Source organism: Balaenoptera borealis, assembly GCF_965194805.1.
Source record: "Balaenoptera borealis genome assembly, chromosome: 1".
NCBI lineage: Eukaryota > Metazoa > Chordata > Mammalia > Artiodactyla > Balaenopteridae > Balaenoptera > Balaenoptera borealis.
Window position 1 is genome coordinate 171,796,795 of NC_138860.1, and position 27,706 is coordinate 171,824,500.

At 41.2% G+C, this 27,706-nt stretch overlaps 1 protein-coding gene across 5 annotated transcripts; it reads left to right on the forward strand.

Annotated features, from left to right (window-relative positions):
• Positions 1–14: 14 nt before the first annotated feature.
• On the forward strand, positions 15–27,348 carry TAF12 (TATA-box binding protein associated factor 12). 5 transcript variants are annotated; one of them, XM_082348753.1, is made up of 8 exons: positions 66–137; positions 13,629–13,713; positions 14,229–14,260; positions 14,419–14,670; positions 16,360–16,437; positions 19,542–19,656; positions 25,319–25,407; positions 26,871–27,348. In XM_082348753.1, the coding sequence occupies exons 3-8, from the start codon at positions 14,243–14,245 to the stop codon at positions 26,904–26,906; spliced, it is 588 nt and encodes a 195-aa protein (XP_082204879.1). In that variant the 5' UTR covers positions 66–137; positions 13,629–13,713; positions 14,229–14,242; the 3' UTR covers positions 26,907–27,348. The 5 variants fall into 5 exon arrangements, with proteins under 5 accessions (XP_082204881.1, XP_082204878.1, XP_082204880.1 ...); XM_082348752.1 differs by lacking the exon at positions 14,229–14,260 and having other exon boundaries at positions 35–137; XM_082348754.1 differs by lacking the exon at positions 13,629–13,713 and having other exon boundaries at positions 45–137.
• Positions 27,349–27,706: the final 358 nt, after the last annotated feature.

Below are 27,706 nucleotides of genomic sequence, written 5' to 3' on the forward strand. Positions count from 1 at the left end.
GCCGCGCGTTTCCGGGTTGGAGGCGGGGAGCGGTGCCGGAAGTACTCGGGGAGGGCCGAGCAGTCGGACCGGCTGCTGAGACGAGCGCTTCAGTGGGGCAGTCTCCGCATATCATGGGGAGATAGACGCTGCTGCCTGTGAGTCTTGGGCCCTGGCAGTTAAGGAAGAAGAGCGGGAGGAGGGAGTCAGGACCCAGACCCACAGTGGTCAGTGTTTCAAGAGCCAGGTTGTGGAGGAGACGGGGCTGTGTTAGGAATCGGGCTCTTGGGACGGGACTGAGGGGCTCGGGGCTCGGAGAAGACGCGGCTGTGGGGACCTGGGCTCCAGGCGGGACTTAGGGAAAGGGGACGGAGTTAGCCGGCACCCGAGGGAAAGTGGGCTGAGAGGGACAGGATTGTGAGGACCCGCGCTCCTAAGAGGAGAGGGTCGGAAGAGAACGGGGCGTGAAGCCACGGGCTCCTGAGAGGTAAAAGCGGAGCCGTGAGGACTTGGGCTGCTAAGCGGTAGGAGCGGGACAGTGAAGACCCAGGTTTCTAAGGATTCAGAAACAGGGCGGCGAAGACTTAGGTTCCTGAGAGGCAGGAGCAGTAAGAGAACACTTGGGTTTGGGAAGAACAGGAGCGGGCAGTGAAGACGGGCTTCTGTGGGGACGGGATCGGGGTTTGGAGACTCCGAAGTACCTGAGGGAACGGGGCTGTGAGGACACTAGCTCCTAAAAGCGGAGAGTATAAGGGGCCATGGATGTGAGGAGATCAGCCTCCAAGGGAAAGGGAGAGAGTTCGGAAAAAATATAGTGATCCTTTTTTTTTTCTCTCATATTGGGTGACCCAAGAGTGGTAAAGGATGTATTCAGGGAAAGACGACTCCTTCGCGCTGCCTACTTGCCTTTTGGCAGGCTTATCTTGTGTCGGATACAGTCTAGGAAGCCCACTTGCAAGCATCTTCGTCTTCTGCTTCGTTCTGGCGAAGCTCTGCTGGGAAGTTGAAGCAGTTTGAACTCAGCTGTATACTTGATAAGTGCTTTAAATCCCATTCCACCCAACTCTGAGCACAGATCTCTGCATCTCAAAAAAAGAGGATGGCAGAGATGGAAGGACCCGGAAAGATAATCTTTTTTAAACTCGTATTTTACATATAAGGAGGCTAAAGTCCAAAGAAGGTTTAGGATTACAGTGAGGCAATGATTGATTAGATCATGATTTTGATACAGTACCCTGCTCTGCATAGCAGATAGGAGATGCTTGGTTAATATTCCTTGAAAACATGCTTCTAGAATCTTTGCTCTAACTTCAAACTCAAGAGGGAAGTTTTTACAAATTCTAGTATTGTATTTTGGGTCTTGTTAACTGTATTGACATTGATACAATGAATGTCACTTACGAGTTAGGAAACCTTTAAATGAAGCTCCTTCCCCCTCAACAATATAGTAAGTCAATTAGAAAGTCACAAATAAGTAAAATGTACCCTTTATTTTTAGCATAAGCATTTAGGGAAGATGGCTGCTTTTAGATAAGGATGGTGGAGAAACTTGGACCAGTCACTTTCATTCTTCAGTAATACTTTTACTGAAACTTACTCAGACTATGGGGGTGGTGGGTGGAGGTGGGAGGGTGGTCCAAGAGGGAGGGGATATAGGTATACAAATACTGATTCACTTCATTGTACAGCAGAAACTAACACAGCATTGTAAAGCAATTCTACTCCAATAAAAAAAAAAAAAAACTTAGACTAACCAGATATCATCATAAGCACTTTTCAAATATTAGATCATTTAATTATCACTTACAGCCCCACAAGTTAGTTATTGTTAGTCCCATTGTACATACAAGGAAATCAGTGCAGAAGGGTTAAGTGCCTTGCCTGAAATCCCATGCTACTAAGTGGCCCAGCCATAGTCAAACCCAGTTGTGTTTGACTAAAACTTTTTTCTGTTTTTCTAAGTGGATTCCTCGCCATGTCTCAGCTTGCTCATCAGCAAGATAGAGGTAATAGTTATACAAAGCATGGCATTGAATGAAAGCACTCCCCTCCTCAAGACTCCTCTTACTATCAAGTACTGTAACTTATTAGGGTATTTATGTAGTGTAGTATTTGAGGAGAACTAAATTCCTGTGTTTTAAAGAAGCATAGATATTCAAGATAGAAAAATGGGACCTGAATAGAACTTTCCTTCACATTGGAGTAAGACATATTTAACTTTAAATTTAGGAGGCCAAGAAAGACCAATTTGAAGAACAGGGGCTTAAATTGGATTAACTTTACAATTATTGTAACATGAACTAGATGATTGGGGAAACTGCAATAACTTTGTTCCCAGTGGGTTTGCCTAAACTGTTTGCAAGTGCCTATACTAAATGCAAGTGGTCAAAACTTACACCAAATTATGAGGTAAAGCATGGCCATACCACCATTTCAAAATACTTGATGGTTTAATTAATAGTAGTTTATTCCTGAGTTATCATCCTCATCTACATTTGCAAATTGTACTACTTATTTCACTCATTTGTGGCTCTAACACTGATTGAATTATTAGAATAGGATTTCTAAGTAAGTACCTGATCAGAAAATCATTGTGTTAAAGTTGATGTGAACATAGAACATACTACTTTTGACCAAAGGTGTTTGTGGAAAGCCCCAAAGTACTTTGGAGGTAGTACATCAGCAGTGTTTATAGCCTGCACTGTGACACAGGTGTTTTGGAGGCAGAAGACAAACTTTGAAATCTGTACATATGGACTTAATTTTAAATCTTACACTAATCGTTAGAGCTGGAGGAGACTTTAGAGTTTGCCTGGTTCTTCTAATTATAGATGTAGAAACTCTGGTCAAAGGCAGCTCATATAACTCAGTGGCAGAGCTAGGATGACACCTAGCCCAACTGACTTGGGTCTTCCCTGTGCCACAGTACCTCTCATCAGCCTCCTGCTGACCATTTGCCACTACTTTTTGTTTTTTAATCCACTTTTCTTTTTTTAATGTCTGTAGTAATAAGAATAGTTACAGGATGCCACCAGTACATAGCAGGATGGGTACAACCTTTTAGGTTTAATATACTAACTTTTATCTCTAAGATTTAAAAGAGGAGAGCATATATAAAATACTAGCAAACATTTTTAATTGTACTTAGTATGTGCCACACATTCTTGTAAGTGCTTTAGATACATAAACTCAGTGAATTGTCACAACAATGAGGTACACCTTATGATTAACTCCATTTTTCAGATGAGGAAATTGAGGCATAAAGAGTTTAGGTAGCTTGCTTGAGGACATAAAGCTAATAAGTGGCAGAGTTGGTACTTGAACCCAGACACTGACTGCCACCAGAGTCCATCCCTTGAACCACTGTACTGTACTACTTTTCTGTTAAGTCAAAGTTGCCTAAACAGGGTCAAACTAGTGGGAAAAAAATCCCACATTTCTGTTGCTCTCAGGTCTCACAGACTGCAATATAATTGATTCTTTTTGGTTTATTTAAGCTGGGAAGCATGAACTTGTTTAGATACATCTACAAGCCAGTGAGGAAAGAAACAGCCCGGTAGAAAACCCAAATCGTTAAGTCATGTACCATAGTGTTAGGGCTTTTATGCTGTCAGGCTGGTTGTCCCCTTTACTCCAGTATTTGTTTAAATAATAAATTCCTAAACATTTCAGAGGTAAAAGGGTTTTAAAGACAATCCAGGGAGTTCCCTGGTGGTCTAGTGGTTGGGATTCGGTGCTTTCACTGCCGTGGCCCGGGTTCAATCCCTCGCTGGGGAACTGAGATCCCACAAGCCATGCGGTAGCCAAAATAAAAGAAGACAATCCAGTCTTCTATTCCCCTATTCTCTTCACTTAAAAAAAAATCTGTTAATGGAACAGATTCCCAGAGAAGACCACAGTCTTCTACTGCAAGGTCTCCCCCGTTTTCCTACTCTCTGAAAAATCAGATCCTCTTGATACAATAATAATAATAGAGTTGCAACTGGATTTCTGTTTGAGGTACAAGGTTGTTAAAAGGGAAAGCAATTAGGGCTTGTCATCCTCAGCCTATCAACTACAGTTTAAGTGTGATGGGTAGGGGGAGGGAGGATAGTCTTGGTTATTTAATTGAACTCCCAGCCAAGCTATCTTGTTTTGATAAAATCATTTAAGTATTTTCTACTGTAGATCACTGGGGTGTGGACTTTCCTGACTTCTTGAATCCCATAGCACATGAATTACACATAGTAGGAGCTAGGAAAGAGTTTCCTGTTATAATTGTTCTCTCAAACTGTCCCACAGTTAATGCCTCTGTTTTTACTCAGTAGTACATTCCTACCTCTTGGCATTCTAAGGAAATGAGAGTTAGAAATTTGAGTAGCCCGAAGGCAACCATGGTATATTACATAATGGAATTCAGGTTATTTATGGTCACTTCATTCCATTGTGCTTGACCAGCATCGTCTACAATTGGGCTAATGAAAGTTGTCAGTAAACAGGTAATTTGGACCATTTTGATCATGTTGTGATTTTTTTAAACTTATTTTTAAATTTACACACCATAAAATTCACCTTTCTGAGGGTACAGTTCTATGAGTTGTGACAAGTGTGTACAGTCATGTAAGCCCCATAACACTCAAGTTACCTAGCAATTCCACCACCCTCCAAATTTTCCTTCATGCTGCTCTTTTGTAGTCACACCCTCCCCAATCCCAAAACCCTGGCAATCACTGATCTGCTCTGCATCCATATAGCTTTGCCTTTTCTGGAGGGTCATGTAAATGGACTCATACAGGTAGCCTTTGGAGTCTTGCCTCTTTCACTTAGCTTAATGCATTTGAGATTATCCATGGTGTGTGTATTAGTAGTTCTTCCTTTCTGTTGCTGAGTAGTATTCCATTATATGGATATACCCATAGTTTGTTTATCCATTAACCAGTTGAAAGATTGTTTTCAGTTTTTGGCAATTATGGATAACGTTGCTATAGACATTCACATACTGATTTTTGTGTGACTGTAAGTTTTCATTTCTCTAGGGTAAATACCTAGGAGTGGATTGCTGGGTCATATGATAAGTGTCTATTTAATTTTATAATAAACTGCCAAACCATTTACCAAAGAGTGCACCATTTTACAGTCGCATCATAAGTGTATGAGGGTTTGAGTTGCTCCACATCCTCTTTAGCACTTGTCTGTTTATTTTACTTTTAATTTTAGTTATTTTAATAGATACTTAGTGGTATCTCATTGTGGTTTTATTTTGCATTTCCCTAATGAATAATGATATTGGGCATCTTTTCATGTGTTTATTTTCCATCTGTATATCTTTGTTGAAGGATCAGTTCAGATCTTTTACCCTTTTTTTAAAAAATTTTTTAAAATTAATTAATTATTTATTTATGGCTGTGTTGGGTCTTCGTTTCTGTGCGAGGGCTTCTCTAGTTGCGGCAAGTGGGGGCCACTCTTCATCACAGTGTGCGGGCCTCTCACTGTCGCGGCCTCTCTTGTTGCGGGGCACAGGCTCCAGATGCGCAGGCTCAGTAATTGTGGCTCACGGGCCTAGTTGCTCCGCGGCATGTGGGATCTTCCCAGAGCAGGGCTCGAACCCGTGTCCCCTGAATTGGCAGGCAGATTCTCAACCACTGCGCCACCAGGGAAACCCCTACCCATTTTTTTAATTGAGTTGTTTTCTTATTGAATTTTGAGAGTCTTTTATATATCCTGGATACAAGTTGTCAGATACGTGATTTGTAAATATTCTCTCTTAGTCTCAGACTTGTCTTTGTTTTCATTTGCAGAGCAGAAGTTTTACATTGTGATTAAGTCCACTTTATCAATTTCTTTCTTTTGTGGATTGTGCTTTTGGTGTTGTATCTAAGAACTCTGCCTGACCCAAAGTCAGGGAGATTTTCTCCTATGTTTTCTAAAAGTTTTATAGTTTTACATTTTCACATTTAAGTCTGTGATCAGTTTTTAATTTATTGATATTTTGTATAAGGTGTGAGATAAAGGTCAAGGTTTATTTTTGTTGCTACTGCTATATTTTTTGTTATATTTTAAAAACAGGGGTCAGTATTACCTATTTCTTAAGTGGAAACAAACCAGATAGTAGTTTATTTTAATTTTTTTCATAGGTTACTTATGCATATATTACAGAATCTGGGGTATACAATGAAAGATAAGTCTCGCACCTTGGTCCCATGGACCACCCAGGTACTACCATTCTGCTATCCCCCTCAAGACAACCATTGTTATCAGCTTCTTATGTATCTTTCCAGGAATAATTTATACATTTGTAATTATGTGTCTTTTTAAAAATATTTATTTATTTATTTTTGGCTGCGTTGGGTCTTTGTTGGGGTGCCCGGGCTTCCCATTGCGGTGGCTTCTCTTGCTGCAGAGCCCGGGTTCTAAGCCCGCGGGCTTCAGTAGTTGTGGCACACAGGCTTTGTTGCCCCACGGCATGTGGTGTCTTCCCGGACCAGGGCTCGAACCCCTGTCCCCTGCATTGGCAGGCGGATTCTTAACCACTGCGCCACCAGGGAAGCCCTGTGTCTTTTTAAATAAGTGATAACAAACTATGCTCACTATTCTTTTTTTTTAAATTTATTTATTTAATTTATTTATTTTTGGCTGCATTGGGTCTTCGTTGCTGCGCACAGGCTTTCTCTAGTTGCAGCGAGCGGGGCTACTCTTCCTTGCGGTGTGTGGACTTCTCATTGCGGTGGCTTCTCTTGTTGCGGAGCACGGTCTCTAGGCACATGGGCTTCAGTAGTTGTGGCACGCAGGCTCAGTAGTTGTGGCGTGTGGACTCAGTAATTGTGGCACACGGGCTTAGTTGCTCCACGGCATGTGGGATCTTACCAGACCAGGGCTCGAACCCATGACCCCTGTAATGGCAGGCAGATTCTCAACCACTGCACCACCAGGGAAGCTCCAGGCAGATTGTTAAGCACTGCGCCACCAGGGAAATCCCTATCCTCACTATTCTGAACCTTGCATTTTCAATGAACAGTGTATCTTGAAGGTCATTTCATGAGCTTCCTCGTTTTTTAGAAACAGGTTTATTGAGACATTCACATATTATACAATTCATCATTTTAAAGTATACAATTCAGTGGTTTTTTTGCTACAAACAGGATTGTGCAACCATCACCACAATCTATTCTAGATTATTTTTGTCACTCCTAAAAGAAACTCCATAAACATTAGAAGTCAGTCCCTATTCCTCTCCCCCACTCCTCAGCCCTAGCAACCACTAATCTACTTTTTGTCTCTATAGATTTGTCTATTCTGGACATTTCATGTAAATGGAATCCTACAATATGTAGTCTTTTGTGACTGGTTTCTTTCACTTAGCATAATATTTTCATGAGTCTCATTCTTTTTCAGTCTATTACATTATATAGTTATATTCTAGTTTATTTAACTATATCACTTTTGATGGACATTTAGGTTGAAATTCCTTGTATGCATAGTATTCTATTCACATACAAGTTCAATTATAATATAAATTGCTAAAAATAGAACTATGGGATTAAAACAATATATGCTTTTCTTATTTTGGTAGGTACAGCCAAGTAGCTCTTTATAGAGGCCTCTAACTAATTTATATTCCCCCACTCCAGCAACTTATGAAATGATTATTTCTCCATAAAATTTTCAAACACAGTATGTATAAAACTCTTTCTTTTTTTTTTTTAATTTATTTATTTATTTGGCTGTGCCAGGTCTTAGTTGCGGCATGTGGGATCTTTGTTGCAGCATGCAAACTCTTAGTTGCAACCACCATTTTAAAGCAATTATACTCCAATAAAGATGTTAAAAAAAAGAAAAACTCTTAGTTGCGGCATGTGGGATCTAGTTCCCTGACCAGGGATCGAACCCAGGCCCCCTGCATTGGGAGCGTGGAGTCTTAGCCACTGGACCACCAGGGAAGTCCCTATAAAACTTTTTCATCATTGCCAAATGGGGAATAAATAGTACCTTGTAGTTTTAATTTGCATTTTTATTATGAATGAGAATAAGGATCACTTCATTATTTTAAGAACCATTTGAATTTCTTTTTCTTGTACTGTCATATTTCTTCACAATATTTCTTTTGGGTAGTTGGTACTTACTGATTTGTAGTTATTTTTATATATAAAAGAAATTAGTCCTTTGATATATCTCGCATATATTTTTGCTAGCTTGTCTTTTGTTCTTTAACTTTGTTATGTTTGTTGCCATATGTTTGTGTAATTGAACATATTAGTCTTTTCTTTTATGGCTCCTGAGCTTTATAAAGTCATCCTTAGAAGGATATTAATTATTCTTGAGAATATTGTTTTTCCAATTTTTAAAAATTGAGATAATTGTAGATTTATATGAAGTTATAAGAAATAATACAGATATCCCTTGTACACTTTGCACCACCAGTTTTCCCCAATGGTAACATTTTACAAAACTGTTGTGTAATTTGAGAATCAGGATATCAACATTGATTTAACCCAACAATCTTATTCAGATTTCCCCAGTTTTACTTGCACTTGTTTGCTTATATGTGTATGAGTACTAAGTCCTATACAATTTCATCACTTTTTATAGGTTCATTTATCCATCATCACTATCAAGATATTGAACAATTCCATCACAAGGGCCCCTCATATTGCCTTTTGTAACCACACCTCCCTCCCTCCCACCCAATCCCTGACAACCTCACTAATCTGTCTTCTGTTTGTAAAATTTGCCATTTCAAAAATGTTATATAGGGGACTTCCCTGGTGGCGCAGTGGATAAGACTTCACGCTCCCAATGCAGGGGGCCCGGGTTCGATCCCTGGTTAGGGAATTAGATCCCACATGCATGTCACAACTAAGAGTTCGCATGCCACAACTAAGGAGCCTGCCTGCCACAACTATGGAGCCCACGTGCTGCAACTAAGGAGCCGGTGAGCCACAACTAAGGAGCCCACCTGCCGCAACTAAGACCTGGTGCAACCTAATTAATTAATTAGTTAGTTAATTAATTTTTAAAAAAACAAGAAAAACAAAAATGTTACATAACTGGAATCATACAACATGGACTCTTTTACTTATTTATTTATTTATTTATTATTTTTGGCTGTGTTGGGTCTTCGTTGCTGCACACGGGTTTTCTCTAGTTGCAGCGAGAGGGGGCTGTTCTTTGTTGCGGTGCGCGGGCTTCTCATTGCAGTGGCTTCTCTTGTTGTGGAGCACCAGCTCTAGACGCGTGGGCTTCAATAGCTGTGGCTCGCGGGCTTCAGTAGTTGTGGCTTGCAGGCTCTAGAGAGCAGGCTCAGTAGTTGTGGTGCACAGGCTTAGTTGCTCCGCGGCATGTGGGATCTTCCCAGACCAGGGCTCGAACCTGCGTCCCCTGCATTAGCAGGCAGACTCTCAACCGCTGCGGCACCAGGGAAGCCCCACAGTTTGTTTAATGATTTACCTATTAAGGGACGTCTGAATTGATTACAGTTTTTGATTATTGCAAATAAAGCTATGAGCATTCGTGTACAGGTTTTTGTGTAAACATAAGTTTTCATTTCTCTAGGATAAATGCCTAGGATTGCAGTTGCTGGGTCATACAGTAGTTGCGTGTTTTTGTTTTTTTTTTCCCAAATCCACTTTATTGAGGTATAATTTGCATACAATAAAATGTATACATTGTAAACATATAGTTCTGTGAGTTTTGATAAATGTAGCAGCTGTGTAAGCATTCCCCCACTTAAGATACAGAATGTTTATATCACCTCAGAAACTTCCAACCTGCCCCTGTGCAGTCAATCTCTGCCCCATCTGTCACTAGAGATTTGTTTTTAGATCATTAGATATTAAAATTTCATATAAATGGAATCATATAGTATGTATTCTTTTGAGACTGGCTTTTTTTTCACCTAAATATTTTAAGATTCATTCCTGTTGTTTTGTGTATTCGTGATTTGGTCTTTTTTTTCCTTTTTTCATTTTTTTTAATAAACTCTTTCCTAGAGCAGTTTTTAAAATCCATTTATTCATTCATTCATTCATTTATTTATTTATTTATTTAGGAGACCCTGCTGAGATAGCAGTGTTAGATTTACAGGAAATTTGGGAAGATAGTACAGGGTTCCCATATACCCTGTACCCAGTTTCTCCATTATTAACATGTTACATTAGTATAGTATATTCATTACAACTAATTAACCACGTTTGATACATTATTATCATTATTATTTTTAATATTTATTTATTTATTTTATTTTTGGCTGCGTCAGGTCTTAGTTGTGGCACGTGGGATTTTTTGTTGTGGCACGCAGGATCTTTCATTGTGCGCACAGACTTCTCTTTAGTTGTGGCACGCGAGCTCCAGAGCACACAGGCTCAGTAGTTGCGGTGCACGAGCTCTCTAGTTGTGGTGCGTGGGCTCAGTAGTTTTTTTTGTTTTTTAAATTTATTTTATTTATTTATTTTTGGCTGCACTGGGTCTTCATTGCTGCACGCGGGCTTTCTCTAGTTGTGTCAAGCGGGGGCTACTCTTCGTTGCGGTGCGTGGGCTTCTCATTGCAGTGGCTTCTCTTGTTGCGGAGCACGGGCTCTAGGCACGCAGGCTTCGGTAGTTGTGGCACGTGGGCTCAGTAGTTGTGGCTTGCGGGCTTAGTTGCTCCGCGGCATGTGGGATCTTCCCGGACCAGGGCTTGAACCTGTGTCCCTCGCATTGGTGGGCGGATTCTTAACCACTGCGCCACCAGGGAAGCCCCGGGCTCAGTAGTTGTGACACGTGGGCTTAGTTGCCCTGCAGCATGTGGGATCCTACTTCCCCGACCACAGATCGAAACCCAGGTCCCCTGCATTGGAAGGTGGATTCTTAACCACTGGGCCACCAGGGAAGTCCCTGATACATTATTATTAACTGAAGTCCATAGTTTATTCAGATCTTAGTTTTTCCATTTAGTCTTCATGTCTTTTTGGGCTCCTCTGTGACAGTACATGCTTAGATTTTTAAGAAACTGCAAACTGTTTTACAGAGTAGCTATTCCATTTACATTCCCACTGGCAGTGTGTGAGTGATCCAATTTCTCTGCATCCTCGTCAGCATTTGGTGTTGTCACTGTTTTTTATTTTAGCTATTCTGATAGTTGTGTAGTTATATCTCATTGTAGTTTTAATTTGCTTTTCTTTAATGACTAATGTTTTTGATTGAATGTCTTTCAATTTGCTTATTTGCTATCTGTGTATCCTCCTTGGTGAAATGCCTGGTGTGTCTTTTGTCCACTTTCTAATTGAATTAATTTTTTTTGAACTATTGATTTTTGAGAGTTCTTAATGCATTCTAGATACTAGTCTTTTGTTGGATATGTAGTTTGTCTTTTTTTGGATATGTAGTTTCTTCTAGTCTGTAGCTTGTCTTTTCATCCTTTCTACGTGGGCTTTCACAGAGGAAACTTAAAATTTGATGAGGGCCAATTTATCAGTTTTTCCTTTTATTGATCATGCTTTTGGTGTCATGTCTAAGAACTCTTTGCCTAGCTAGAGCCCAAAGATTTTCTCCTGTTTTTTTTTTTTTTTTTTTTTTCTCCTGTTTTTTCCTAAAAGTTTTATAGTTGTACATTTTACATTTAAGTCTGTGATCCATTTTGAGTTAATTTTTGTATAAAGTGTTAAGTTTAGGTTTCTGAATATTTTTTAAAGATATTCTAGGGACTTCCCTGGTGGTCCAGTGGTAAAGAATCCACCTTACGATGCAGGGGACACGGGTTTGATCCCTAGGCAGGGAACGAAGATCCCACATGATGCAGGACAACTAAGCCCGCATTCCACAACTACTGAGCTCATACGCCTCAACTAGAGCCCGCGTGCCGCAAACTACAGAGCCCATGCACCCTGGAGCCTGCGCACCACAACTAGAGAAGAGAAAACCCACACGCCACAACTAGAGAGAAGCCCACATGCCTCAACGAAGATCCCGTGTGCCACAACTAAGACCCGATGCAGCCAAAAATAAATAAAATAAATAAATACTAAATAAATCTTTAAAAAAAATAAAAAATAAGGACTTCCCTGGTGGTACAGTGGTTAAGAATCCACCTGCCAATGCAGGGGACATGGGTTTGATCCCTGGTCCAGGAAAATCCCACATGCCGCGGAGCAACTAAGCCCGTGCACCACAATGCTGAGCCTGCGCTCTAGAGCCCGCAAGCCACAACTACTGAGCCCACGTGCCACAACTACTGAAGCCCACGTGCCCTAGGGCCTGTGCTCTGCAACAAGAGAAAGGCTGCGTGCAGCAACGAAGACCCAACGTAGCCAAAAATAAATTTTAAAAAATAATAAATAAAAAATAAAGATATTCTATATTTTATCTAGTATATGATTTTATATTTAAAATTTAAATATCTGTTCCATCTGGAATGGAGGAGTGTGTGAAAGGAGGAGTGTATTACTCCCCCCATTCCAGATTGATCGACTGTTTAAATTTTATTTTATTTATTTTTTTGTAAATTTATTTATTTATTTTTGGCCGTGTTGGGTCTTTGTTGGTGCTCGCGGGCTTTCTCTAGTTGTGGCGAGCGGGGGCTACTCTTCATTGCAGTGCGTGGGCTTCTCATTGCGGTGGCTTATGTTCATACTGATAATCTTTAATAGGCTTTTTCATAGGACTTGATCTGGGAAAATAGTTTGCTTTTATAACATTAGGACAACTGTTACCATGTTAACAATCTTTTCCTTTCCCATTTCTTCCATTGGTAAGATTTGTGGGTAAGGGAAAAGGAGACGTGGACCACATATGGTTTTAAAAAAGTAGTCCTGGGGGCTTCCCTGGTGGTGCAGTGGTTGAGAATCTGCCTGCTAATGCAGGGGACACGGCTTCGAGCCCTGGTCTGGGAAGATCCCACATGCCGCGGAGCAACTAGGCCCGTGAGCCACAACTACTGAGCCTGCGCGTCTGGAGCCTGTGCTCCGCAACAAGAGAGACCACGATAGTGAGAGGCCCGCGCACCGCAATGAAGAGTGGCCCCCGCTTGCCACAACTAGAGAAAGCCCTCGCACAGAAACGAAGACCCAACACAACCAAAAAAAAAATTAATTAATTAAAAAAAAAAAAAAGAGCTAAGGAGGAAGCTGGGTGGAGGGGAGTTAGGAAATCATTAAAAAAAAAAAAAAAAAAAAAGTAGTCCTGATGCTGTGCTGCCCCCCCTCAGCTGGCTCTTGGCCAACAAGTTTCTCTTGATCACTTAACCAGTGCATAGTTAGTTGCTTTTATTAAGGGTAAACCAGGAGAAGATGATTTCTTGTATTAGAGAGTTAGACAATTTGTTGGAGAGGAACTCAGCAATAGGTACTTATTCAGGTTGCTAAGCTTTATCAAGTTCTGAAAACATTGCCATGATTCTTGCAGGTTCAAATACCACAATTTTGACCAATAAAGTATTTCATATGCTGCTAGCTTATCTCTAACAAATAGTACATTCATTTTATTGTAAGAGAGTCTTAATGTTACTATTGTCATCATTAATTAATTTTAAAAGTTGTATATGAAAGAAATGGAGATGTTTTTCTTGGTGCCCAGTTGGAATAAGGAAATGTTCTCCACAGTCAGTTTGCCTGCATTCTGGTTGTTGAAGATGTGCAGGCCATGCAACTGAAATGGTTCTGTGGCAAGGGTGGTGCTTGATGCCAGTTGTTCATTTACAGGTAGCTTTTGAAAATGGCTGCCTCTCATTTCACCGGGCTCACAGCCGTTGCTGATGTAATTAAAGATCTAGACACTCAGATAGCTGTAAGTAAGCTCCTTGAGGTCACTGTGGGTGGAACTTCCTGAATGTGCTTCTGATCTTGATGACACCAAAGCTGATGTCCACGGAGTCAGCCTGATGGCTCTAAAATTTAGAAGTCTTGGCTACTCCAGCCTAGAGACTCTGCATGTATTTAAAGATTGCTAACACTCAGAGAAAATTTGCCCTTGATGACAGTGAAGAGCTTACTTTTAACAATTGCTAAAAACTGTGTTTATTAGGCCCTGACATAGACTTAAGCATGTTTTGAAACGCCAAAATGAACTAATCTGTTTTCTGAAGTTTTGTGACTAGGTTTCAAGTATGTGATTGTGCCATGATTTATTTGAGTTTAGCATTATTTGATGTTCAAAAATAATGCATGTAGTACTTAACCAAGTATTCTATTTTTACAAAGTCTTCAAAAATGTCTTGCTCATTCTAGTTTATTTTTGTACATAAGATTCCTCATTTCATTTACTTTCTTCTTTATTTCACTTGTGTGGACTATTTTATTCAGCTTTTGGAGAAGAGATGGTTTCTAAATATCAGGTGAGAGCAATGAACGTTCTTCATTCCCTCCATTTTCAATGTGCAGGTATCAAATGAAGACCCTTCAAAGTCTGACAGACCTCATAGAATTTTACTTTTAAAACTCATCCTTTATTACATGTACTTCCAGAGCTAATTCTCTTGTTTTTCTTCTACAGTTGATTGGCCTTGGTCCTCATAGCTCCAAAAAGAAACAGGATCTCGATAAGCTCTATGAGCTGAAGTCCAAAGCGCGGCAGATTATGAACCAGTTTGGCCCCTCAGCCCTAATCAACCTGTCCAATTTCTCATCAATAAAACCGGAACCAGCTAGCACCCCTCCACAAGGCTCCATGGCCAATAGCACTACAGTGGTAAAGATCCCAGGCACTCCTGGGACGGGAGGGCGTCTCAGCCCTGAAAACAATCAGGTATCATCCGCTTTTTGTTCTCTGTGGGCACCTCTTATCTGTTCTTTGAAGCAGTAGTACTCTGAGAGATGTCCATCTCAGCTGCTGCCTCTTCCTCTCAGACTTCTCAAGTTCTTTATCGAAATATCATGTACATTTATCAGTTTTTACTTTGTAGTATTTATGTGTGTGCATGCATATACATATACATACATCCATATATACACGCACTGACACAACACCTTGCCTGTGACAGGTTTTTATATATTTATATATAAATATATATGCTATATACTTGTTAAATAAAATAAAATAGTTAAATAATTAATGGATTCATTATTCATTATTCCTGTAATGAAAGTACTCTTGCCTCCAGTCTTTTCTCCTAGTTCATCTAGCTGCTGCCTTTATTTTCTGCAGTGATTCTAAAATCTGACCCCCTCTTTCTACCCATGATCCTGATTCTGTCCTCCAGAGCCATAAGAAATAAGTATACTCTCTTGACTTGGGCCTTGTAGGCTGGGTAGAATAGGATGAGGAGACAACAGTTCAAGAGAATGGGGGAGGAACTAGCAACGGTGAATGGGAAGTGTTGGGCAGGTATTCAGGAGACCAACCCATGATGGGTGTGGTGTTGGAGAAGAGCAGGAGATAAAATTGTATAGGTAGGATTATGGCAGAACATACTAGGCCTATGCTAGTCAGTTTCCGTTGGAACTTTTAGTCAATAAACAATCTTTGCAAATATTTAATAAGCTTAAAAGTAACATAATAAAAGTCGTATATCTTAGGAGGATTAACTTGACAGTAAGGGGACAAGAAAGGTAGGAAGGGGGTCACACTGGGAGGAACACCAAGTCTAAGACTTTTGCAGTAAATCAAGGTATGTGGCAAAGGCTTGAATTAAGTGATGGTTGAATGGATAGATCTGAGACACTATTAACAAATATTTATTTTAAAAATTATTATTTTTTCCTTATTTCCAATGTCATGCAATGCTTATCACGAAACTTTAGAAAAAGAGAAAGAATAATAGCCCAGAATTCTACCACCACCCCAAAATAACTATGGTTAGCATTTTAGTGTATGTCTTTTGATCCTTCTTTAGTGGCATATATATGTGGTATAACATTTCCTTTATGAAAGAGGGATCATAGTTGTACATACTTTCACAAATATCGATATTTAGTTATACAGAGATGAACACATGTTCCCTGCCCTCAAGGAGCCCTCAGCCTATTAAGTCAGAAACAGGCAAGTTTATAAATGTACACAATGATAGAAGGGTACACAGGGTACAGTGGAGGCCAAAGGAGGAAGTGGTTGCTTTTACCTGGGTGGGCTGGGAGAGCTTCAGAAAGGAGGCACTGTGAGCTGAGCAGGTAGGACAAAGGGTAGAAGAGCTTGTCCAAAGGCAGCAGAGGCACTGTACAGCTTGTGGTGGTCAGAAAATTGCAAATTAATGTAGAGTTTACTGAAACTATCTGACAGATGTTGGCCTCTCTTCCATATTGCTCTTTTTGCCTTTCCCTAGGCTATTTCTGTCTTGAGACTATAGTCTTGTAGTAATAGCACCAAGTAAGCCAGACTGATAATTCTTTGGAAAGTAGAAACCAAACCCAACAAATTGATAGCCTTTCATTATAGGGTAATGAGGTGTTTGTTTCTTTGCTACTTGGCTGAAAAAAATGTTCTCCCAATTAACTTTAGGTATTGACCAAGAAGAAATTACAAGACTTAGTAAGAGAAGTGGATCCTAATGAGCAATTGGATGAAGATGTGGAGGAGGTAAGGTGGGATTGGGTACCCCAGAGACTATGTCCCTGAGAAATAGTATAGAATAGCCATTAAGAGAACAGATTTTAGAGGCAGACAAGTCTGAATTTGAGACTTGGCTCTGTGGGTGGGTCAGTTAACTTTTCTGAGACTCAGCTTCCTCCTGTGTTGGTAAGGTATGATATTATTTATCTACAGGGTTATTGTCAGGGTCCCATGAATAACTTATACAAATCACCTAGGAGAATGCCTAGCACTTTATACCTAACAGCACTGCTACTTTTGCCTGTCAAAAAGGGCATAGGCTGCTGCTCACAGGCAGTCACTTTCAACAGTTTTAATTGTTTCTAGAACATTCCTCTGTATTTCTAAGTAATATTCTTTTTTTTTTTTTAAATTTTTGGCTGCATTGGGTCCTCACACAGGATTTTCTTTAGTTGCGGTGAGCGGGGGCTACTCTTCGTTGCGGTGCGCAGGCTTCTCGTTGCGGAGGATGGGCTCTAGGCGCATGGGCTTCAGTAGTTGTGGCAGGCGGGCTCAGTAGTTGTGGCTTGTGGGCTCTAGAGCGCAAGCTCAGTAGTTGTGGCACGTGGGCTTAGTTGCTCCATGGCATGTGGGATCTTACCGGACCAGGGCTCAAACCCGTGTCCCCTGCATTGGCAGGCGGATTCCTAACCACTGCACCACCAGGGAAGCCCCTCTTTCTTTTTCTTAATTCATGTACAAATTTTTCTGTGGGCATACATTTTCATTTCTCTTGGATATCTACCTAGGACTGGAATTGGTGAGTCATATGGTAACTCTGTGTTTTTCCTTTGAGGAACTTCCTGTTTTTACAAAGCATTCCATCCTTTTACAGTCCCACCAGCTGTGTATGAAGGTTCCATTTTTTTAATCTTAGTTTTTTGATAATTTCTTCTCTGCTTTTTTTCTTTCTCTGTAGAATGACAGTTGGTTGGATGTTGGATCTTCTGCATTGATCCTCTTAGGTTTTTTATCTTTTCTCTTTTTTCATTTCTTTGTAATTCTAAATTCTACTTGCTGGGGAGATTTTCCTTAGTTTATGTTCTAAATTTTAACTTTCTTTTATAATAAAAATTTTAATTTCCATGAACTTTTTCTTGTTGACTTTTTTTTCCCTAAGCCATTCTGTTCTTATTTTACGGTTGTAGTATCTTATTTTTCTCTCTAAGGATATTAATTACGTTGTTTGACATTTTCTTCTTTTCCCTGCATTGCAAGAGTTTCCTCTGGGTCCCTTTTTTCCCCTTTGGTTTGTTTATTTTCTTTTTAGTGTTGGAGACTTTCTTCAAATGTCTGGTGATCCTGGCTATCCGTTCTTAAAGAATGAGCCACTAAAAACCTGATTTGAAGCAGAACTTATTGACTGATGGTCTTTGCCCAGTCATGTATTGGTAAATGTTTAACAACCAGCTCTGTGGAGAAAAAGACTCTGACTTTCAGCATTTCCTGATTTCTGTGGTGTAAATATTCTCACTATGCCCTATTTTAAGCTATCAACATTTTGTCACTGAATGCAGGATTGGAAGAAATGCATATAATTGGCCTTCATGACCTCATCTAATCTGGCTCCAGCATACCACTGGCTTTGCTTCAGAATAATTTGTCCATAGTCAGCCTTCTTAATGGGGGATTCCCTAATCAGTATCTGTAAGTCTTTTCTCTGGAATCATTTGGTATATGCAGAGAAAAATCCTTTAGTCTCCTATCTGGAGGGTTTATCTCTAGCTTCTAACGTTCTGGAAGCAAGGCAAGAGAAAGAAAGGGGCTGTGTCTTTCCCTTGTCTCTGCTGTGTCTGGTGTACTCTCATCTGTAGCCACTCCTGTTCAGTTTTTCTGGGGAGTAAACCTACTGTGTTCTGGGTCAGGTACGTGTGGGAAGTCACTTGGCTGCTTTTGAAGTGTGGGGGTTGGGGGACTACTCTGTACAGACATGTAACAGTTGTCCAGTTTTTAGCTCCATACCTCAGTCCAGTCTTCTGTGGTTAATCACACCTCCAAATCTTGGATCTCTTAGGAGTTGCGAAGGGCAAATCAGTTCGTTCTCATTGGCGTCCCCTCTGCGTGCATTTGTGTTATACCTTCTGTCTGCTAGGTCAGTTCCCATTCTTCCTTTGTTACCTCTTAACAAAAATTTACTTTAAAAGTTTATTGGAATATCTTGTCCATTAAGGTTTTCTCTCCTATTCTTGTTGTCTTTGTGGATTTATATGTCTTTTTTTTTTTTTTCCTTTCTTGTTATTTTAATGGGTGTAGGGAAGGAGAGGAGGTCATTTTTAGAGTTGATCTGCCATGTTTAATTAGAAATCTTTCCTTTAGGTGGTATCCATTTGGTTCCATAGGAAAGATGACAATGCATTGATAGTCCAGCAGAACAAGGAATGTTTATAACTATAGTTGTAATTTTATTTTATTTTATTTTTTTGGTCAGCAGAGGAAGCCATGAGGAAGGTATTCACTGATCAAAATTTCAGTTTTTTTAATGTAGATTTTTAACTTCAGAATTCTGATTTTGCTCTTCACACAGTCTAGAAATAATTGATAATGAACTGGAAAGAATCCAGCATTTGGACTCAGAACCTTGAGGTTGAATCCTGGTTTTGCTGCTTAATAGTTACATGGCCATGAACAAGTTAATCTCCCTGAATCTTAGCATCCTCCTCTATAGAGTTAGGGTAAAACCTATGCCCCATTTTTTTCACAGGATGATTATAAGGACTAGGTGAGATAATGGAAATAAAAATGCTTTAAGGGCATATGAGGGAGTGAGGATTTAATGATTCACTTTTATTTTCCTACCTAATTCATAAGAAGATGTGGAGGGGGTAGGGGTTGGGCCGGTTGATAGCTGCTAGGTACAAAGTATGGAAAGTACATCCTCAGAAAGGTGTGAGTTTCTCTCAACCTGGTTAATGAGTTAATGTGTTTCTCTTGTGGTCCTTACTCCTCTTCCCCACCTTCGCTCAAATGCTGATTCCAGGCCTTCTGTTAGAAAGCCTGACTGAATATGTGATTCAAGCAGATACAGTTGTCCCAGCAACAGGAGCCTGCCCTGCCAGTGTCATGGTTACTCTCCCCCACTTTTTTTCCCCCAGATGCTGCTGCAGATTGCTGATGATTTTATCGAGAGCGTGGTGACAGCAGCGTGCCAGCTTGCTCGGCATCGCAAGTCCAGCACCCTGGAGGTGAAAGATGTCCAGCTGCATCTAGGTATGTGGTCTCGTTTCTCCCTGAGGTAGCCACACCATTGCTCCTCCAGGAACCTTCATGCCGGGATCAGACTTCTGGGCTCTGGGATTTATGTATTCATGCAATAGTAGCATTAAACAGGAAAGAGAAATCCATGCATGGTAGGGGGAATGAACCCTGGCCTTGGGTGTGCCACTTTCTAACTGTACCACCTTATCCTTCCTAGTTACTTTCTCTTAGAGCTGGTTTCCTCATTTGTATAGCGGGGATCATAATACCCTCCTTACAGGGTCGTTGTGAGGATTATGGGTTATGTTCGTAAAGTGACTGGCACAAAGTAAGAGCTTAGTAAATGTAGCTATTATATCTCTACCATACATATAATGGTATTTTCCTTCCAGTTTTTAGCTTATTGATGTATTTTTCTCAAGAACATTATATCCATAATGTACATATAATTTTGTATTCTGCTGTTCTACTTAATAGACACTAAATTTGAGCTTCGGTTTTTCTGGGAGATACTCATCTAACATTTTTTTGTTGTTGTTGTTAAGATATATATATATTTTTAAATTATTTATTTATTTTTGGCTGTGTTGGGTCTTTGTTGCTGCGTGCAGGCTTTCTCTAGTTGCAGCGAGCGGGGGCTACTCTTTGTTGCGGTGTGTGGGCTCTAGGCGCACGGGTTTCAGTAGTTGTGGCACGTGGGCTCAGCAGTTGTGGCACACGGGTTTAGTTGCTCCGTGGCATGTGGGATCTTCCCGGACCAGGGATCGAACCCACGTCCCCACCATTGGCAGGCGGATTCTCAACCACTGCACCACCAGGGAAGCCCCCAGTCTGTGTTGCTTTAAGCTATCTAGTTTGTGGTACCGTTATGGCAGCCCTAGGAGACTAATACGCCTTCCTTCAAAACACTCTCAGCCCCAGCCACCACCTGACTTCAATCACATGAGAGATCCTTAGCAAAGCTGCCCAGCTAAGCCCAGTCCACCCCCAGGCCCATGAACAAAACGAACAACTGTTACTGTTTTAAGCCATGTTTGTTACACAATAATAAATAATTGAAATAGCTGTCTTTTGCTATTAATACCAGCAATGTTTACCAGAAGTGTGTTATTTATTCCACCTCCACTACCAGTGCCTCCCGGAGCAGTATCTCCCTGACACTGGGAAGGAAGCCTTTCAGCCATGGGCTGATCTGCACTCAATCCCTTAATATCTTCTGCCTCATTCCCTTGGCCTGACTGTCTTTGTAGTCACAGACTGTCCCCTTTCTTTTGATCACACTGCAACCAATGCAGGGGGGTAGCTTATTCATTTCCAAGTGATTACAATTATCAATGTTAGATGAGGGCTTCCCTGGTGGTGCAATGGTTAAGAATCTGCCTGCCAGTGCAGGGGACACAGGTTCAAGCCCTGGTCTGGGAAGATCCCACATGCCGCAGAGCAACTAAGCCCATGTGCCACAGCTACTGAGCCTGAGCTCTAGAGCCCATGAGCCATAACTACTGAACTCACGTGCCACAACTACTGAAGTACGTGCGCCTAGAGCCTGTGCTCCACAACAAGAGAAGCCACCGCAATGATGAAGCCCATGCGCCGCAACAAAGAGTAGCCCCCGCTCACCGCAGCTAGAGAAAGCCTGTGTGCAGCAACGAAGACCTAACGCAGCCAAAAATAAATAAATAAATTTATTTTTTTAAAAAAAACAAGAAAACAAAAACACAGATTTATCCTCTTAGTTCTGTAAGCCAGAAGAACAAGGCTAAGCTCTCTCCAGTGCCTCTGTTGAAGAATCCTCCCTTGCTGCTTCCTAACTTCTGGTGGTGGCCAGCAATCCTTGGCATTCTCTGGCTTGTAGCTGCATCGCTCCAGCCTGTGTCTCGGTCTTCACGTGGGCTTCTCCCCTGTGTGTCTGTGTCTCTCCTCACAGGACACCAGTCATGCTGGATTAAGGGCCTACCCTCCTCCAGTATGACCTCATCTTAACTACTTATGTCTGCCAACAACCCTATTTCCAGTATATTCTGAAGTACTGGGGGTTAGGACTTCAATACACCTTTCTGGAGGACACAGTTTAACCTGTAACAGAGCTTCATCATGTCCACGTCTGATGCCTGGGCTGGAACACTCAAAAAGCAGGGACTCTACAAGTTTCTCTCTGTCTGTCTCTGTGGTTTCTCTACCTGGTCTCCTCATATGCAGTCCCAGGATAGCTGGACTTCTGCATGGCAGCTGCGGGCTCCTAGAACAAGTGTCCCATAACCATTTGGCAGAAACAGCATGGCCTTTGGTAACTCAGTCTCCGAAGTCACACAGCATTACTTCTGCTGATTCCTGTTCTTTGAGGCAATCACAAAGACCTGTCCAGGTTCAAGGGGAGGGAATACAGACTCCACTTCTTGATGACAGACATGTTTTAAAACCACCACAACACAAATGCATAGAGACAAAAAGTAGAATGGTAGTTACCAGGGACTAGGAGGATGGGGGAATGGGCGTTACTGTTTAATGTGTACAGAGTTTTGGTTTGGACTGATGAAGTTTTAGAGATGGATAGTGGTAATGGTTGTGTGAATGTGCTTAATGCCACTGAACTGTACACTTAAAAATGGTTAAAATGTAAATTTTATGTATATTTTACCATACCAAAAAAAAAAAATCCCACAGCAGATTATATTACTTTCAAAGTTTAACATTCCTATTTTTAAAAATATTCTGTATTTTAATTGTTGAAAATAAAATTGGAATATGTTTCTTCATTAAGGGTAAGAATTATCACAGACATGGATACTCGAAAGTCTGCATGACCAGAATAGCTTCTGTAGTGGGCCTAATGGAACCTGAATCATAATCAGAAGGTTGCTTGGAGGCCTGGGATCAGGGTTTGGGGAGTTAGGGAACCTGGTGTTAACCATCTAGGCCTGCTGCCCACAACTTCCCTGCCCCGCACCCAGCAAGGATAAGCTTGCCAGCGAGGCTGTAAACTCTTGATGGCTCTCTTCTGGACGGGCTGGGATGGGCACTGCCAGTGTTTGCTTCTGACCCGGCTATTTTCTATACGTGAATAGTTGAATAACCTCCCCTTCTGACTGACATGGTCTTTCTTTATTTCTGTTTTTTTTTTTTTTGATTAAGCATATTTATTTGTAGAGTATATATTCATACTAGTTCATTATCTTTAGGTTTAATTGAATGTAGATGTTCAGGGTTACTAAACTGATTAACTTATGTATCTCCTAACCTATTTTACTTGAATATGTGTTCAATATGTATATATATATATATATTTTTTTAACACTTCCACAATATATATATATTTTTAATAACGTTTCTTTTTTTTTTAATATTTATTTATTTATTTGTCTGTGCCGGGTCTTAGTTGCAGCGTGTGGTATCTTTTTGTTGCGGCATGCAGGCTCTGAGTTGTGGCATGCGGGATCTAGTTCCCTGACCAGGGATTGAACCCGGGCCCCCTGCATTGGGAGTGCGGAGTCTTAACCGCTGGACTACTAGGGAAGTCCCCACAATATATTTTAATCAGAATCTATTATAAACATGTATATGCAAATACACACATATTACACATACACATATGTTATCATATATATTACCATAAATGCTATACAGTGCATGAATATTTATATTGTGATTACACCTGACATATGTTCCATTTGATTTGTCTGAAGTGAAGATCATTTGTTGAGACAGGATCTTTCTTCATAAATGTGAAAGTTAAATGAGATAATGAACATAGAATGCTTTGCACAATGCTGCTTTGTCCCAGCCATTTTATTACACATTTTATTCACTAAATGTTGTTGCTATTCTATTAATATTATATAAAATATAAATACAGTTAACCCTCAAACAACACGAGTTTGAACTGACCATGGTCCACTTATAGGTGATTTTTTTCAGTAGTAAATTCTGCAGTACTACCTAATCCACGGTTGGTTGAATCTGTGAATATGGAGGAACTGCATTTATGGAGGAACAGCATGGTTGGAGGGCTGACTATAAGTTATACGCAGATTTTCAAGTGCAGGGAGGGTTGGCGCCCCTGACCCCTGCCTTGTTCAAAGGTCAGCTGTACACACTTATTTAAATATATAGTTACACGTACTTACATGTTTGCATTCATGCCTGGTAGCTACTCTCTTTAAAGTGGCTTTGCATATCCATATCCTGATCCACTTTGTGTTGATTGTAAAGTGTAATTTCCAGAGAATAATCTTAGTGTCACTTTCAAGTACTGACAACAACTATTATTAGCAGAAAGTTTCATTTTTATTTTCAAAGAAATATTGGAAGAGAGCTGTATATAAAATAATTCTAGAACCAACTGTGTATCATTCATTCACACAATATTTGCTATGCATTAGACACAGAGTATAACTATAAAACCACTAATATTCAATTTGATTTTAAGTAAGTGCCTGCCTGGGGCAAATCAAATTTGCAGAACAAATGTTTTCAGTGCTTTAAGGGAGCATGATAAAGGAGTCCCCATGTAACTCCTTTTGAGTAGAGATTTATTCCCTAAATAATCTTCTGTAAGTATAATTATTTTTTTTTATATTGGATGTACTTAAAGTGCAGTACACTTTTTTTTGGGGGGGGGGGCTGTGTTGAGTCTTCGTTGCTGCGCGTGGGCTTTTTCTAGTTGCGGCGAGCGGGGGCTACTCTTTGTTGCGGTGCTCAGACTTCTCATTGCGGTGGCTTCTCTTGTTGTGGAGTACGGGCTCTAGGCGCGCGGGCTTCAGTAGTTGTGGCATGTAGGCTCAGTAGTTGAGGCTCATGGGCTCTAGAGCACAGGCTCAGTAGTTGTGGCGCATGGGCTTAGTTGCTCCGCGGCATGTGGGATCTTCGCGGACCAGGGCTCGAACCCGTGTCCTGTGCATTGGCAGGCGGATTCTTAACCACTGTGCCACTAGGGAAGTCCAGGACACTTTTATATGTGGATTTAGGGGGCCATGTGGCTATGCCAGTTACTGAAAAAGTGGAAAAACCAAATCTCTGCCCTCTGATAACTTGTAGTGACAGTCTTACAGGGATGGTCATATCCAGTGGCACAAGGACATGGAGCTGTGGCATGGACATACCTGTGTCTGTATCTGTATCTCTATGTATTTATCCCAGGCTCTGGGATTGCATTATGCCATTGAAGCCTCTCAACCATCCTATCAGGTGGTTATTTCTGTTGTTACTACCATATAAAAGGTGAAGAAACTGAGACCAACGTCATATTGCTCCACAGTGAAGCAGCAGAACTGGGGCTTGGCTCTTAACTCCAGATTGCAAAGAATGCCTTTCTGTTCCTACTCCTCCTTTCGGTTTGAGAGGGGTTACCTTGAGCATAGGGGTAAGACAATTGAAGAAACAAATAACTTTCCTTTCCTGAAGAGCTGCATGGAAACCTTAGGGCTCCACACTCAAAGTTTTGACTCATTTACCTCTTATTTCTTTGCAAGAAGGTCAAATAGTGTCCTTTAAAACCTTGGAGGCACCATATGTGATTCCCCCATTTGTGTCCCATAGAGCCCCTCTGCAGAGTTACTGTTAATTAGTACAGTTGATTGCCCAGATTAGTCCTCCCTGACCCTTGTCTGAGGGTCACACTGCACCTTGACACTACCTTCCTGGTCCCCTTACCTCTGTGTGGGCTTCTTCCTTACAGAACGCCAGTGGAACATGTGGATCCCAGGGTTTGGCTCTGAAGAAATACGACCCTACAAAAAAGCTTGCACCACAGAAGCTCACAAACAGGTGAGAAGGCTTCAGAGTCCCGGGCCAGCCACAGCTGATCCCTTGAGCTGTGTCTCAGAGAGAACGCACACAGCCACCATCACTGTGCTTGTCATTTCCCCCAAACGTCAGAGAGGGCACGAGGCAGCAGGGCTGCACGGGAGATCAGCCAGATTTTTCCTAGGTGCTTTGTTGCTGCCATATGGGGTCTCAGTTTTTTCTCTCAACTCTAATGGGTGCCACTTAAAGCTGTTGATTCTAGGTTCTTCTAACCTGTATGGAACTCGCCCCCTCCACATCTCTTTAAAGAAATTTTCCTTCATTGTTGCTGATTTGAACATCATCTAGGACCCTCCGACTAGAGGGCAGTTTAAGGAAAGTAGAAATATGCTGTACTTGTGCTAGGAGGTCGCACCCAGGCTGCTCTGCCAGGCGTCTGGCCTCTGCCCCAGCTTAACCTTTGTTCTCCGTCCCTCTTACTGCAGAACTGAGGGGTCAGTAAGAGAACCTGTCTCCACTTCTGCTGGGGAACAAGCTGTCCCAGTCATTGGTCAGTCTCATAGCAATGTTGGCCTCCATTTGACAAGTCTTAATTTAACTGGCTACTCTGATTTGAAAAGTGGGCTTTTTCCAAGCTTGATGGCCACAGTCGGGCAGTTCTGGCTGAGTGTACCTCGCTTTTCCATAGCCTGGGATCTCTGGAGTGGGTATGTTTACAGAGCTCATAGAGGAAGCCCTACAAGGAGACCGCCAATAGCCGGAATCAAAGGACTGCAATGTTGTTCAGAAGGAAGTCCCTCCAGGCAGTAGACGGTCATTTGGCTCTGCTCTCAAATTATCCACTTTTCAGCCCTATTTATTTATTTATCAATCAACCAATATCATAATGTTCAAACAATCTCTTAGTCAAAAAGAGTGAGCAAAGCAAGTCATTAATTTGGCCAGTGGCTGGTAATAGTAAGATTTGAAACCCATGATCTGAATGTTTCCCTGATGGGTTATGGTGGAAATTGTTAGGGTCAGTTTCCTTCATTGCAGGTTATCAAGTGAGGAATGTCAGCTCCCTTTACGTGTTGGCAACAGGCTCAAAACAGAGCCCTCTTCCTTATTTTCTCCATCATCAGAGAAGGAGATTAGGGGAAGGGGGTAAGCCTAGAAAGCACATGTTTTGATGGCCTGTCCCTTAAATCCCCAAAAGGCAGGAGCTGTCACCTTCTGCTTTTAACTGTTTTTACCATCCTGCTAGTATAGGGCTTTTGGGGTCTTTTGGTCAATGAAATGGGTCCACTGGCCTATGGAAACTTCTCTTAGGGCCCCGCAGACTGTGCTTGAGTTAGAAGGAGTCTGCTGAGCTGCCCTGTGCCTGTAGGTTCCTGAGGAGTCCAGCCTATGGTGTAGACCGTGCTACCTGGTAGCCTCACATGGATGTCCTGGAAAGTTCCTGACTCTAACCTGTGTAATTGCTTATTTCTCTCTCCTTTCAGAGAATGGCATTGATCCGGAAAACAACCAAGAAATAGCACATGGAAAGGTCAGGGAATGGACAACAATGTATTTGGAGATACTTGAGCTGAGACCTCAGCCATCTCATCCTTGGATTTTTTTTTTTAATGCTTTACAGAGAAGCATATATTTTTTATTAACAGTGCAGCAATATCTATAATGACTGAGAGGATCTGCCAAAAGAATAAAGCCTCCTACCCCAACTTCCGGTCCCTTTTTCCTGCCATCTCAAAGAGGAGCAGTGTATCTTCCAGAGAAGATTTTATTTGTGGTTTATTATATAAGTGATTGAATTGGGGAAAAGCATTATGGTCTTGTTTGGTGAGAGAGTATTAGCAGAATTTGTAGAGGTTTTTGTTTCCTTCTCCCTCCCCCTTTTCCCTGTACTTTGTAATGTCAGTGTTTATATGAATATGACTTTCATTTGCTTTTCCAGAATAAAGAAGTTATTAATCGAAAGACACAGGGTGCATGGCTCACAGACTTTGAAATGCCAGAGGAGGGTAAGCAAGGCTGGATGTAGCTCTCTAGTCAGCAGATGGCAGCACCATTATTCATTTCTGTGATGCAGGAAAAAACCCAGGAATTTTTCCATTATTTTACTCCAAGGAAGGCCTTACCATCAGTAGGACTTTTAGTCCAGATTGTCTGCCATAAGAACTGAGCAGGGCGACCTTCTCTCATGAGCCCCAAACTGAAGAGGCATCCTGATTTGGGGAAATCCTTTTTTGACCTGCTCTTCTGGAACTTCTGGAGTTCATCCTTGACGCTAAGAAAGGATGGCAGTAGACCTGGGGAAAGGCCTTTCTGTGCAGGT

Coding starts and splice junctions, on each gene's coding strand:
- TAF12 (XM_082348752.1), top strand. CDS start 13,642: ATGGCTGCCTCTCATTTCACCGGGCTCACAGCCGTTGCTGATGTAATT. Junction 13,714..14,418: donor ATCTAGACACTCAGATAGCT/GTAAGTAAGCTC, acceptor TTTCTTCTACAG/TTGATTGGCCTTGGTCCTCA. Junction 14,671..16,359: donor TCAGCCCTGAAAACAATCAG/GTATCATCCGCT, acceptor AATTAACTTTAG/GTATTGACCAAGAAGAAATT.